The 14,398-nt window shown below is 39.1% G+C and overlaps 1 protein-coding gene across 4 annotated transcripts in view; it reads left to right on the plus strand.

Moving 5' to 3' along the window:
- The window catches only part of wdfy4 (WDFY family member 4), a 55,810-nt gene that overhangs the window by 25,059 nt on the left and 16,353 nt on the right, over nt 1-14,398 (plus strand). For all 4 annotated transcript variants that reach the window (XM_072678008.1, XM_072678005.1, XM_072678006.1 and 1 more), the window contains exons 29-48: nt 7-103; nt 207-409; nt 578-744; nt 875-994; nt 1,328-1,489; nt 1,629-1,805; nt 2,802-2,928; nt 3,276-3,433; nt 3,517-3,755; nt 4,043-4,164; nt 4,289-4,480; nt 6,226-6,335; nt 8,668-8,745; nt 9,665-9,856; nt 9,954-10,041; nt 10,383-10,558; nt 12,008-12,156; nt 12,566-12,686; nt 14,144-14,229; nt 14,322-14,384. In XM_072678008.1, coding sequence (XP_072534109.1) covers nt 7-103; nt 207-409; nt 578-744; nt 875-994; nt 1,328-1,489; nt 1,629-1,805; nt 2,802-2,928; nt 3,276-3,433; nt 3,517-3,755; nt 4,043-4,164; nt 4,289-4,480; nt 6,226-6,335; nt 8,668-8,745; nt 9,665-9,856; nt 9,954-10,041; nt 10,383-10,558; nt 12,008-12,156; nt 12,566-12,686; nt 14,144-14,229; nt 14,322-14,384 — 2,827 coding nt within the window. The remainder of the gene's footprint in view (nt 1-6; nt 104-206; nt 410-577; nt 745-874; nt 995-1,327; nt 1,490-1,628; nt 1,806-2,801; nt 2,929-3,275; nt 3,434-3,516; nt 3,756-4,042; nt 4,165-4,288; nt 4,481-6,225; nt 6,336-8,667; nt 8,746-9,664; nt 9,857-9,953; nt 10,042-10,382; nt 10,559-12,007; nt 12,157-12,565; nt 12,687-14,143; nt 14,230-14,321; nt 14,385-14,398) is intronic.

Here is a 14,398-nt window from a genome sequence, read left to right on the forward strand (position 1 = left end):
GTCTAGCCCTGAGCCAAACACCTGCAAGAACCATCTGGATCAGGAACCAGCTGCTTGAGGTGCTGTCCTCACTAATCATCTGCGACAATCCCCTGTCTAACAAGTGAGTCTGTAGCGCAAGGGACTTGTTAACCAAAAATTCCGTAAGTGTCATTCAAAGTAACACATTTTGATGATCTAACGCTCCCATGTTTCTTGCATGGCAGTAACCAGGAAGAAGTATTCTTCACGCTGGGGTCAGATTGGTTCCTCCTCTTCTTACAGGGACACACCCACTCCAGCACAGTGTTGTTGACCATTAGGCTCCTCATCCATTTTCTCTCCAATCAGAGCATACTGGCCATATTTAGAGATGGAGTGTCATCAGGAACACTTGTGGAAAGCATGGAGATGCCACTCTGTGTCATAGGTACACCTTTCATTGTTTGGAAACGATGATAGCTTTTTATTAGACCATAAGAAAATATATGAGAACTATGAAGGCTTGCATGTTTCTAAACAGTACTGTCAGTTTATTTCATGTAAATGTTCACAATTGTACCATTTGGTTTGGCTGATGTGTCACCATTTTCCTTAGGTCACTTGGGGTCATGCTCTTGGTCATTTGAGTGTTTGAGCTGCACATGTCCAGGCTTTACATTACTGCCCAGACTACTGCTCAGCCACATTAGCCTTCCACAGATATATGGAGTGTTTGCTGCTCTGCTGAGGGGAAAAGCAGATTTTCACATACCTGATGGACAGGTAGCTTTTCAATTAAGGTTTCAATTAAGGAGATTATTTTGCTGCCCTCTTGTCGCAGCGCTTTGTCTTTGGATTTTAGCTCGTTTGTTCTATTTATTTCAGTAACTGAAACATTTCATTTTGATTCCAGGTGGATCTTGATAGCTTACTCCAAAGTGTGATTGACAGCTCTACAAATATACAAGGAGTTCAGCTCTGCACAGAGGCAGCCTGTGTCCTTATAGAGTTAGTGAAGATGATAATTTGTAAGGTGATACAACTCAATAGGTCTTTTATTAATTAAAATCAATCTGTACTTGCACTTGTTTTTTGTGCTCAAAACAAATGGAACCTGGAACTTCAAAATATATTTAACTACTGTTTATGTAGTTTCCATTCCATTTCTGTTCTGTATCAACAGGTTTGATTGATTGAAAATGTTATTTAAACTACAAGTGCAAAAACAAACAAAAAAAAAATTTAATAATAATAATAATTAAATAAGTTTATCTTTTATATCATATTAGAACATGATTTTTGCTTTTTGTTGTTCTAAGCTGATTGCTTGGACGGCTTCACATGGTGCTTTCATTTCTCCAAAAAGCCTGTAACAGGAAGTGAAGGCAGCTGGGAGGTCCAGTATCCAGGCAGTGTGATGCAGTTCCTCTGCCTGCTTCATAGTCTCTTTCCCCGAGATCCTTTGTGGGCCTCCACCGACTTCCTCAACTCTCTGGCCAGTTCAGTTTTCCACACCGAAACCACTGAGGTGAGAACTGAGGGGTCCGTACCTTCTGTGCTACTTGCACACTGAATTATAGGGCTGGTGTGCAGCTTTTTAGGCCATGGAAAAATGTGGTATAGTCCATTATGTGAACTGATCATTTGTGTTCTGTCTTTCTACACAGAACTCTGCAGGTCTCCAGAGTAACAGTGAAGGCAGGGCTGCAGGGGAATCCCCAGTGGCCCGCCTCTCTCACCCTGCTAGGAAGCAGGTGTGTGACTTTATTCGCATCCTGCTGATGGACAGCCTCATAAACATCCCTGCCAAAGATAATCATCACCCTTTTATTCAGCTACTCGAGGTGAGGAGACACACAGCCTCTGCCATTAGCATCACATGGACATCAGATGTGTAATTAAGCCTTAGAAGTTAAATACAATTATTGTTCTATACTAGTTACACGTAATGACATAACTAGCAGACACACATTTTGATTACATTTACTTACATTAACAGCCAAGTAATATTCTTCAAGAAGAATGGATATTTTATAAAATAGTAACATTATAAAGAATTTTTGCCCAAAACTGGTATGCACAACATTAAAGCCCCCCCCCAACACTTTACAAAAAAAACCCTCCACAAACAACAACGTACTTTTGTTATCTGTAACAGCAAGTTATAATAGTTGTTATAATAGTTATGTGGTAAACAACGTGGGGAATGCTGTATCATCACTGTCACACAAAAACCATTATCTTTATTCGTGCTGTTTTTCACTGTTTGACGTAATGTGAATCTGGTAGTTGATATTTCGTTGATTGTGCCAAAATTCATGATGGATAAAAGAAATGCTCAGAAATTACTTGGATTAAAATCTTTTTCCACTTTTTAATTTCATCATCCTTTCAAAGTTAAAGAATTTTTTTTTCACCCTTTTCTGTAAAGTTGCCGTTTTAAAAATAGAATACTTTTGTCGGATGTGAGATGTGTATATATATTTTTTATATATTATATATATATATATATATATATATATATATATATATATATATATATATATATATATATATAAAATATCATTTATATTTTTTAAATATTTGTAATAATTTGCTGGTGGAATAGTGTTAGAAAAAAAAAATTGGCCAGTGTGTAAAATCGTTTCTCCATAAGGTGCCACTCTTGGCCCAGTTTTGAGGCAAGTGCAGCAGATGTTCCTCACTGGAGCACTCTGTATTGCAAAGCCAGTTACAACACATGTGATTATGTGCAGTGGGTATAGACTTGGCATTTTTAGGGTACTAGGCTAAATGCTGCTCTGTGCATTTTTGCTTTAATGCTGTACCAATGTTTTCAGTTCTCTCCAGATGGCGTGTGTCAAGAGCAGAAGCAGAGCTTTCAAAGTGAGCTGCTGGAGTTTTTAATGGACATCATTCATATGACGGGGCAAGAGGACGGCCAGTCTACACATGTGGCCAGAGACGGTAAAGGAATCCTACTCATATGGTGCAGCAGACTTTTAGTATTTTCTGTGTATGAATATCAATTAAAAAAGAAAGATCTATTCCAGTGTATTCAAACTGGCAGAGCGTTTTTCTAGAAAATGTTCTTTGACTTTCAGTAATACTATTTACAATAAAATGCAAACAATAATAATTCTTTAAATTCTGTACACATTACAAATATTACTTGCTCCTGTATAGATATATTTTTGCACCTTTCTTTGCTAATATATTATATTACCCATAATACATAATAGAATTCCTTCTTATTAACTACTCCTAGGCTACTCCTAAAGTAAGAAGCCTCTTTATGTTGGTTTTGCTTTCAGATACAAATCTGTCAAAATCCAAACCGGAGGGGAAGGTGGCCATACTGATTGAGAACGTAGCTTTCTTCAGTAAAATGCTGGTGCAGAAGCTCTACACTGGCATGTTTGTGGTGGATCCAGAAAACCTGCTTGTTTTTATAGCTGAGCAGATAGCTGTGGTAAGTGTGTGTTGTCCGAGAATGACCTGACTTTTTGCAGGCTACTACAGTATTTCAGAGACGGCTTCCTGTGTGTGTTGCAGGCGATGGAGAAGGGGCACACTCAGCGGGAGTTCACAGTTAGTGTTCTGTACAAAAGCATGAACAGGGCTCTGCTCTACTTCCTGTCACGGCCCAGGCAGACCCTAGCTGAGCAACAACTGATTCTCCGGACCCTCACAGTTCTGCAGGAGCACTGGGACGTCATCATGGCCACTTACAATGCCAACGTTCACTTCGTCAGCTGCCTGCTGCACTGTCTGCTCCTGATTCGCTCAGGAAGGTACCGTAGTTCACATGCTAGTATTATCACTCTCCGTTAAGTGGGGTATTGAGTGAAGTAGCATTGATTTTGGAATCCTAGTATATAAAAATAAAGTACTATAATAATATTCAATGAAGTATGCTTTCATTATACTCAGTTCTGATCATACAGTTTTTGTACTATTGAGAAATGTAAATGTAAATGTGGTATTTAGAGATGCAATATGCTATGCTAGTTTATGCTCTTATGCTATTTTAGTGTAGTCTGCTATAGAGTCTTCTGTCATTTTTGTTTGGCTCTCTTAGCTTTCAAGATGGGTTTGGATGTGAAATGCATAAAAAGCCATCCAAAAAAATCTGGCGACACCTTTTCCCACACAAGAACAACCGCATCATGGCCCCAGTTGACATCCCTGATTCAGCAGAGAGTGAGTTGACTACCTTCTTCACAGATAATGACCAAGCGACTGGCATGGGAGTAACATTTGTGATATCTTTTTGTTTTTGTTTTTTTTTGTTTGTTTTTTGTTTTTTTTGTGATTATGTGTGCAGTGGAGTCAGAGCTGATGATGCTCGTAGAGAGCATATGGAGTAAGGTGATGCTGGAGAGGAGACAGTCGTTGGAAGAGGCCTATAAGATTGACCTGTCAGCCAAGCAAGCAGGCAGGGAACTCCCAGTCTCCATGACCGATGTGAGCCCTCTGTGGGAGGAGACCGCAGTAAAAGCCTGGCAGGTTTTCATAGGTCAGCATGTCTCTATATTTCTATAACTATCTTTTTAGCATTATTATTCTGTGCAACCTCATCATCACTCATTTTTAAAAAAAATAACACTACAATTATCATTTTTTTGCATAATTTCCGAAAAAAAATAATGTTTAAACATAAATAATAAACAAAATATACTCAAAGAGGAGGAGTATGTATAGGAGGAGGGGTGAGCAATGTGGCAAAGAAATATCAAGGTGCACAATACATTTAAGTTATGTTTTATATGTTTTATATCTTAAAGGAGAAAAAAAGCCTTAGTACAAATATTGATTCACTACTAAATAAGACATTTGGATGAAGCAGTGTAATAAAAAAAAAAATGTGCTGATAAACATTAAATTAGGAAGCTATCAGAACAGCCTTGACTCTTTGTGTCATGGATTCTACAAGATCTTTGAAGCATTCCTTTAAGATTCTGGTCCATGTTGATATGATTGTGTCACATAATTGCCACAGATGTTTCAGGAGCTCTTTCATGTTGTAAATCTCTTGTTCTGCCTTAACCCAAAGGTTTTATTGGATTCATGTTCATAAAAATAGTTTTGAGAAGACTTTTGCTTTGTGACATGGTGCATTCTTATGCTGGAAGGGCCTAAAGTGTGACAAGAAGCTCCACCAGCCTGGACTATTAACACCAGGCATTCTGAACCTACAGTCTGTGCCTCAGCAGAAATTCAAATTTATCAGACCAAGCTGCGTTTTGGTGTCCAGTTTTGGTGAGCATGAACCCCTTGCAGCTTGGCTGTTCTTGGCTGGCGTGACATGTTTTTTTTGCACTCGTAGCCCACAGTAAGATTTGTGTAATGCTTTTCTGCTCACTACAATTGTATTGAGTGGTTTTCAGGCATACTATAGCCTTTTTATCATCTTCAATCTTGCCCGTTCTCATCAACAAAATATTGCCATCTGTAGAACAGCGGCTTACTGGATATGTTTTCTGAGTGAACTCTAGAGACTGTTGTGCAAAAAATCCCAGGAGATCAGCAGGAATACTCAAACCAGCCCAGCCATCACGCGACGCTTAAAATCACGGAGTTCACATTTTTTTCCTAATTCTGATTGGTGATGTGAATATTACCTGAAGCTGATGGCTCATATCTGCAGCATTTTATGCACTGCACTGCCTCCACATGACTGGCTGATTAGTTAATTGCAGGAATGAGTGGGTGTAGGTCTTCCTGCTAAATTGCTCTGTGAGTGTACATTTCTGCTTTACGAGGTACATGCAATATTTTGATGGAAGACTATGCAGCAGTATAGTTCTATTTAATAGGGCCCAACTGATATATACGTTGACTGATATTATCCTGCTGATGTATTGTTATTGGCAAGAGTCTTGCTAATAAAGCACTTATATTTAATGACTTGTTGTATATTGTAACATACTCATAATGCCAACCTCTAAGACTGCCAATACTGCTAATACAAGAAATAAAATGTATTCCTGCTTAATATTAAAAAAATATGTAAGTTGTTTGACATTTCTCATAATCATACCAGTAAAACTATTGGAATCTGTTCAAATGATCTCAACCTATATATATATATATATATATATATATATATATATATATATATATATATATATATATATATATATATATATATATATTTATATTTATTTATATATATATAATGATGTTTAAATGATATTGCATAAAATATTTTGGACCCTGTGGTTTAAACCGGAAGTGCTTATATTAGTCAATCTCTCTTAGACTCTCAGAAGAAGAAGATGAGTAATGGCCAGAAGAAGACGGGTCTTCTTAGCAGCGTACAGTGGTCGTCTCAGAAGAGAGCTGGAAAGGACTCTGATTCCAGTGTGGAGGTAGGAGACACCACTACTGAGTGTGTGGATTTTTGCAGTATGGGTCCTTGCATAGCTATACAGGCAGGCAGATGAAGTGGATTATTAAGCTATTAAGCTCTTTCACAGGTTATCACGACCATTGTGCCCTGCCACCCTCCCAAAGTCACCACACCCAGCAGCCTCACCTACCCTGTGGCACTGTCTCAATCCGTCTTCTAAATCAATTTGGATCATTACAGCTGAGTACACCTCAGTGGGCAATGTAATTGATATTTGTTAATTTTTTTCATGGGAACACTCGGTAGAACATTGTGCTTGCCGGTGAAGGTTAAAGATGCTGTTATTGTTGTTTTTCCCCCTGAAACTCGGCCCACATCATTAGTTCCCACTGTTGAAGACGTCGCCATCTGGAAAAGGATGCACAGAGATATTACTCAGGCACAAGGCATGAAATTACCGTTTCTGTGCAACTGCTGCTGTCTCCGTCTCCGCCTCAGAAACAGGGGGCGGTAATTATAGGCAGTCACAATCTGATGAAAACATTATTCATTTTGTGTTATTCTTTATCATATCAAGTCTTGACAGCCTATCAACTGCTTTGATGAATTGTTCCCCTCAAAAAGGTACAGTGAAGAATTTGGTGAAAAAGTCAAATCATTTTAGGAAGCCTACGTGTTCTCCTACTATTAAAAGACGAACAGAAGTTCCATGAACAGACAGTCCTCAGTTTAATTTAGAAAATTATAATAATAATTTTTTAACATTCTTATGTAGACTAATATCTGGTGGTGTGGATAGTGTTTGGTGAAAGCAATGCTTTAAGACATCACATATTATGCATTTTACTTTATTTAATTAACATCACAATTTAGTTTGGAAGTTTTAGCACTTCCTGGAATGTGTTGCAGACGTGGCCCCATTGCACAATTCCCAGCAAAATTCATTCCACATCCAGCAACACAAACTTTTCTCTGGATTCATTTCAGAAATATACTGTCAGCATAATTATATCTTTATCTTCCTAACAGAAAGATAATTAACATTGCTAATGATCAAGTTAAGTTTATTACACATTCACCAACGGCTCAGAATGAAGTTGACATTATGTTATGTTATCATCAAAGGTAGTGTTTTCTCTGGAAAGTAATTAAAATGTAAATCAGTGTGATGATAATTGCAGAGGGGATGCTATTTAATGTGCCACGTTTAAGAGGCCAATGAGTTTTCCTGTTTGGTAAATAGGGTAATTAATGCTATATATTACTTATGATTCTCTAAATAAAGGAATAAGATTAGGAGATGATTCAGTGTTTATCCGTGGAAACGGGGCCGTAATTGCTCCCGTAAATTTGTCTTTGTAACACTTCCTAATCCTCCGATCCATTTGGCAAGCACAAATGCATCATTTTTTTTCCTTCTAGTTTTGTGACTAGTAATTTGAGAAGTTTAAAAGTTTTTGTTTATTGCTCCTCAGTAGGGCTGTTTGGAGATTTGGTCAGACATTTTCTAATTTACTGTGATGCAATTGACAAAAATTTCCAGTGAATCTAGCAACTATGGATCATCTGAGTCTGTCATTTTGGGAAAACTGTACTCTGCTCCATAGTTTTGCCTTTACATTTTGAAGATGTTTTCAGTCTGGAGGAAGATCCAAACAGTATCTGATAAAAAGCTCAGAAGGTATCTTTTTTTCTTAAAAATCTTAGTATTTCCTGTAATGATACTGCATGATTCTGTAGAATTTTTTTTTTAAAAAACATCAGTGAGCAGCTTTTTTTTCAGGTGGTCCAGGATTATGCCTCAAGCTGCCACTCCTGCGCTGTAGAAGCTTTTGCCTAACAGATGCATCAGTGAAGCTCCTGCCGAGCAGAGCAGGATGCAGGGTTCAATATCAGTCTCTGAGGCAGAGTTAATGCGCTTCCTGAGTCAGGCTTTACAGCCGGGTCCTGTAGTTCCCTGACTCGCTTTAAGAGGATACCACTGTGATGATTAGCTTAATGACTCTTTAAGTAAATATTAGAACGAGCACATTGGTAGTGGTGTACACAGGCCTCCTGAAGGGCTAATGCCAATCAGTGTAATAAATCAGCTGGGCACAGACTGTGGCACACGGCCAGCAGCCACCTCACACTGTGCTGATATTATACTTTAACTTAATTACTACACACTGAGAACTATTGCATTTGGAGCCTGGGTTATTGTGGGGTTCAATAGCCACTAGCTTGTTTTCTAGATAAATGCACTTTATGAAATGTTATAAGTGGATGCACACAGAATGGCCTTACCTTAATGTATAATTTCCAAAGATAGATCAAAATCTCACCATTCTGTTCTTGTGTGTTTCTCAAAGACATTTTTGGCAGACATGGAAATTCACAGGAAGACCGGTGAAGAGATGTTTGAGAGCTTGCTGAAGAATCATGTGCAGGTTTGTAAAAAATTGGCATGGTGTACAGAATTGGCTACCTGGTGCAGACAGTAACTATTTGCTGATGGCTGTATGTGGACACCTCTTTCATGCCATCTCAGCCTGTGTTATTAAAAAAAAAAAAAAACTCAAAAACGATCAAATACAAGCCCCACTTGTAAACGCTTAGATGGGGCGACTGTTGTTGAAATGTTTTTCTGTGGTGGATCTTTAGTCCACTCACTAAGCTAACCTTTGCTAAGCTCATCTGCAGATCCACCAAGTGCCACACAGCACAGTGCAGTTGTAGCTCTACGGACACAAGTGTCGATTAAAGTTTATCTAAGCCGTAATCCAATCGGTTATGTTGTGTTGGGATTAGCTAAATTTGCAATCGGGCTGAACACTACAGTACAGATAGCTATTGTTCCATTTTACTGATCCTCAAATGACCCATGCTTGGAGAATAAAGTCGACTGAATTGTTTTAAGAGTAACTTAACAGCTAGATAACTTTACTAACATTTGTTTAACCAGCGTGCCGCTTTTATAAGAACCATATAGGGATAGAGGGTGCACATTTTTTTAAAATTAGAAATGGTTCTTGGATGTGTTCCATCTCTGGCTGTGACTCTTTTCACACATTTAGCCCATTGGTTCATGCAGGTTTTGTTTGCTCTCCAGATAACTTGTTAAACTTGTAGCTAACAAGGGCCATTTGTTTTCCCACTTGTTTTCAGTGTAAGACATCACCAGTCAGTGACCTCACACAGCCCTCTTAATTACACAAATGATTATGCTTTCTGATTGTGTACTCAATTAATACTATTGACACAGCAGACAAATCATAATTTTGATAATATTTATTAATATTAATATATATTCATATTTATCTGGAGATAAAAGGTTCCAATTGCTAAGTGCTGTGTCGTCCTGTGCAGATGCTTCACTGTGAGAATGAGCGAATGGCTGCTCAGTGGCTGAGGATAGAAGAAGACTTGCTTCGTGAGAGGGGCCTCTTTGGCCCCGGTCCAGACATCTTTATCAACCAAGGCTGGGTTCAGGATGCAGCAGAGGGGCCCAACCGAACAAGACCCCGCATCCGCAGGAAGGCTTTGAGGCGCTCTAAGAAGGTCAGCAATCATCACAGACAGCAGCAACTGTTGGTCTAATGTTAATTGTCCTGTAGTATTACATGCCTTGATGTGTATCATGGTCTTTTGGTTATAGTTACCGTCCCTGATGTCAGGACTACATATGAAAAGCAGCCCTGTCGAGGAAAGTAAAGGCGTAGCAGAACTCTCCAGTGCAGATTCAGGTAGAACAAGTACTTTTAAGAACAAAACACACAGGTTATCTCTAGTTTCTGTATGTGTATCATCACTGTCACACAATAAATTCAGATCTCCAAAATGGCAACTTATTCCAGGTAATTTTGGACCATTTTCTTGGTCTATTCATTTTGAAATGTTCACACAGTGTAAAGAACAACTGCTAGATTTACAAGATGCTTGTTTTTATGCATTTTCAGGGTGTAAATGTTTTGTCTACATCGTTTTCTGTTTGGAAAGGTTATAGCCTGACAACAACATACCATAATATGGCACATTTGCACCCACACCCTCACAAAGTATTAAAACAAATGTATGAATGTGTTAGAGCTCAGGATCCTGAGTGAGCCAGGCAGGGAGGCTGAAGAGGAGCCTGGATCAGACTGTGAGCGACTGACTTTTTTCCCTACGCTGACCGAGGCTTCAACCCCTGCAGAGGATGTGCACTCTGAGCAGTGTGCGGAGACTCAGCTTATCCTGCAGCAGTTGGCTCCCAATGAGGAGGTGAGGGCAGCCAACAGGGGTCAAGGGTGACCTCAGTTTGACTTTAGTTACATTGAATTCCATGATTAGTAACGCATAGAGCTCCATTGTCTAGCCATCTACCGCAGTATGTTGGTGTAGTATCATTATGGCTGGGGAAAGACCTGGTGTGAGATCTGACAGGCTTATTCACAGTAAACTGGGTAGTGAGCTGTTGACAGAGGTATTAATAAGGAGCAGTAGGGGGTGATGTCAGCTGTCGTGTATTCATTTTGAAGGTGGTGAGTCCCGCTGTGCCATTTGTCAAATGAATGGTTCTCTCCATGCTTATTAATCCACACGCACAGTTAACAACTCCATATCACTGTTTAGAAATGTTGATGTTTATCCTTTGTGTGTATGTGTGTATTTGTGTGCATAACTCACACATGGTTAAATATGGAAAAGGAGTGATGTCTTCTGATGTTTCTGTAGAGATGTGTTTAGAGATCGATAGAGATGATCATGTGACTACAGATTTTTCTTTTAAGAAAATAAGAAAACACATTTGTGAACACGGGTATTAACATTACACATAATCAAAAACCTTTAAATTAATGCTCTTGGATGTTCAAGAGAAGATTCACATAATTATACAAAATTTCATAATTTTAAACAATCCAGAGAAAAATCTGTTCATTCTAAATGTAGCTGTTGGACATGAATGAATAAAAATGACTTGCTGAGTCACCATGACTTTCCAGAATCAAACCTCAGAATGTGTCTGAAAAGTGAATCACTTCAGACCTGAGACTGAGGGCCCACCAGGTGTACCACACATTGAAACAAGGCCTTAATCAATTAGTGTTTTGCTATTGTGTGTATGTCATTGATTAATTCTAGTAATAAACAGTGGGGCCCTCTCCACAGTGCTGAGGGGGTGCTGGCATGGAGAGGAGACTCTGATTTGATTTGTATTAATTGTGGAGCGGCTGCCAGTGCAGCAGGGCCCCATATGTTTTGGAGACGCGGGTCCCAAGGGCCCGGAGCTGTGGAGCCGGGGCCGGGGCCAGGTGCAGGCGCATGGTGTGAAATGAAGGGAGACAATAAAATTAGCCGTGCATAATTGCAGGGTTTTGTAAGGACACTGCCTGCGGTGCTCCGGCCTCTTTCCCAAACAGGCCAGTCATCCGTGCTCTTGGTTCTGTTGCTTTGTTTCACCACCATGTTGTTTAGATAATGAAGTGGTAACAGTGATCAATCAGGGAGAGGGCTGCACCTCTTTGACATTCCAGCTCAAGAACAAGGGGTTAGAAACACATGCTGCAGGCTATGTACCCATCAGTTAAACAGCTAGCTCAACATAGAGGTATTCACATTAACATTATTCATTCATTCGTTGTACTCATGCCTTTCCCAGATCCAAACTAGTTCTTAAATTGTGAGGGCCATGACAAAAACATGCACATATATTTATGTTCTCTGCCCCAGGTCAAAGTCAAGCAGTGTGTGGCTGTAGTCAGTGGCCATATGCTGACAGAGGGGGTGCTATTGTTTGGAAAGACACATCTGTATGTCTGTGAAGGCTTCACACTCACCTCCAGTGGTGATGTGTGCTGTGGGACCCACCACCCAACCAGGTAAAGGACTTAGTTATTTCCTATATTCTATAAAAAAAACAATAATAAACCCCCACATTAACTAGGCCCATATCAGTGTTTGTATTCCCTATCAAGTCTTCTGACTCTGACTGCAGTGTTTGCGCATATCATTCAGTCTTAATTCATGCATTTGTCTAATTTTAATTACAATCCATGGTAATAAATACCAATCAATAAAAATGAAAAATAGGCTCATTTGTTATATTTTAGATAAAGTGCTGTGAATTCAGTAACCAAAATGTTAAGTAGCTGTTTGAAATAATGCCTAAATAGTATATTGTAACATCTGATAGGATCCCATTTGTTTTATTTGCCATACTGGAGGATGTTCATGAAAGCAGTTGCCTCTGTATTTTCTCAGTACAGTAGTGTGACTTGTGTGTTCCAGTGTAAGAGACTCATACATTTCTGGAATGCTGAAGAAGGAACAGAGCTCAGTTAGCCCGGTCTGCAGGCGCTGGCCATACATGGACATTAAGGATGCTCATTTCATGCGTTTCCTTCTTGAGGTAAGGCTGTATGCTATGGTCAGACTTCCATTTTGTATATCTCTCTAGTATAGCCCATCACCATTTTTTCTTAAACCAACACTTATAATAAACCTGGATATCAACTGTGGCTGATCCAATATTTTTCTTTGTTTAAAATCGACTAGTCTGTATCTGTTAACTTTAAGCTACAGTCTTATGCAGGTATGAAGTTTGGGCACCCTCAGCCAAATGAGACATTTTGTATTTTTTTTTAATTAAGAAGTAGTATACACAATTATAAGAAACTTTCGGCACCCGTTGTGGATCCCCTAACAAATCAGGCCTGTGGCAAGTTACAAATTGTTATTAGGAACATTCTCTGACTTCAAACCTAACACTCATCAAACATAGGCTCCTCTAAACAACTGTCTAAAGACCAAATAACACAAAGAAGGGGAAAACTAAGATGATAGCCAAGGGTTTTCAGGTTGCGGATTCTGCAGGGCAGGATGTCATTAAGAAATGGCAGTTGTGGGGAACTGTGAAGGTCAAGATGAGATCTAAAAGACTATGAAAGAGAGAACGGCTTATATGCTGGGAAGACGAGTGTAATCTTCATGGAAGAGTCATGAATAGAAAACCTAACTTCATCACAAAAAGATTTTTGGAAACTATTACTGTGTACTGATTATGTCAAAATGAGAGTCAAATTAAAGCATTAATTTCTATTAATGAGAACAGTTTTGTTTACTATCACATGATGGAGGTTAATGAGACTGCAATACTTGTCCCATTAATGGTGCATTTACCCAGACAGAACTCTGAATAGAAGCACTGTGCTCTGCAGGTTCTGCAACAAGGAAGTTTCATACGGAGTACAAGCCTGAGATATCATCTCAACGCAAAGCATTTATGTACGAACCCAGAGGTCCAAGTCAGCACAGTGCCTGATGTTAGAGCTAGTAGCCAACCTTGTCAAGCCGCTCTGGAACAGGCACAGAGCATGTAATTAATTAGATATATATATTTTTTATTGCTTGACAGCATTAGTCAAAATCTGTTTAGTCACAATCAGACTGAAAAAGAACAAACAGTAATGAAAAAACACCTTTCCTAATGTGAAGCATGGAAGTAGATCCATCATGCTTGGGGTTGTGTTGTTGCCAGTGGCATTGGCAATATTGCATGGGTGGAGGGAAGAATGGAGTCCACAAAATACTAGCAAATCCTGGATGCAAATTTCAAACCATCTGTAGCTGAAATCAATCTTTTACAACAGGAAAATTTACTACCTGACACAAAATACAACTGTTTTGTATTTGCAGTGGTCCCACAGTCACATGACCTAAACATACTAGAAATTTGTGAATACACCTTAAACAAGCCGTGCATACAGGATATCCCAATATCTTAAATTATTTTATGGTGTGCATATGCTGTAAAAATCTGATTTTTTTTTAAAGATTAGAACTGAACTTTTTCTGTTTTTCATGCAGGAGAATGCTATTGAGATCTTCATGAGGAATGGCTCTTCCGTGTTCCTAGTGTTTGTGAACAAAGACCATGTTGGGGCTTTTAAGAGGTAAAAACAGGGAATGTGTGTGCTGGTCGATGAGTGTGTGAGGTTAGACAGGGCAAAGCCAGATTGATCTTTCTTTTTTTCCCTCTCCCTAGGTTGTGCTCTGTAGTGCCTTCATTAAAGGGAAGAGGGGTGACGGAGGCTGTGCATAATGTCAGGTAAGTGTCCCTGG

Source organism: Salminus brasiliensis, chromosome 4, assembly GCF_030463535.1.
Source record: "Salminus brasiliensis chromosome 4, fSalBra1.hap2, whole genome shotgun sequence".
Classification (NCBI taxonomy): domain Eukaryota; kingdom Metazoa; phylum Chordata; class Actinopteri; order Characiformes; family Bryconidae; genus Salminus; species Salminus brasiliensis.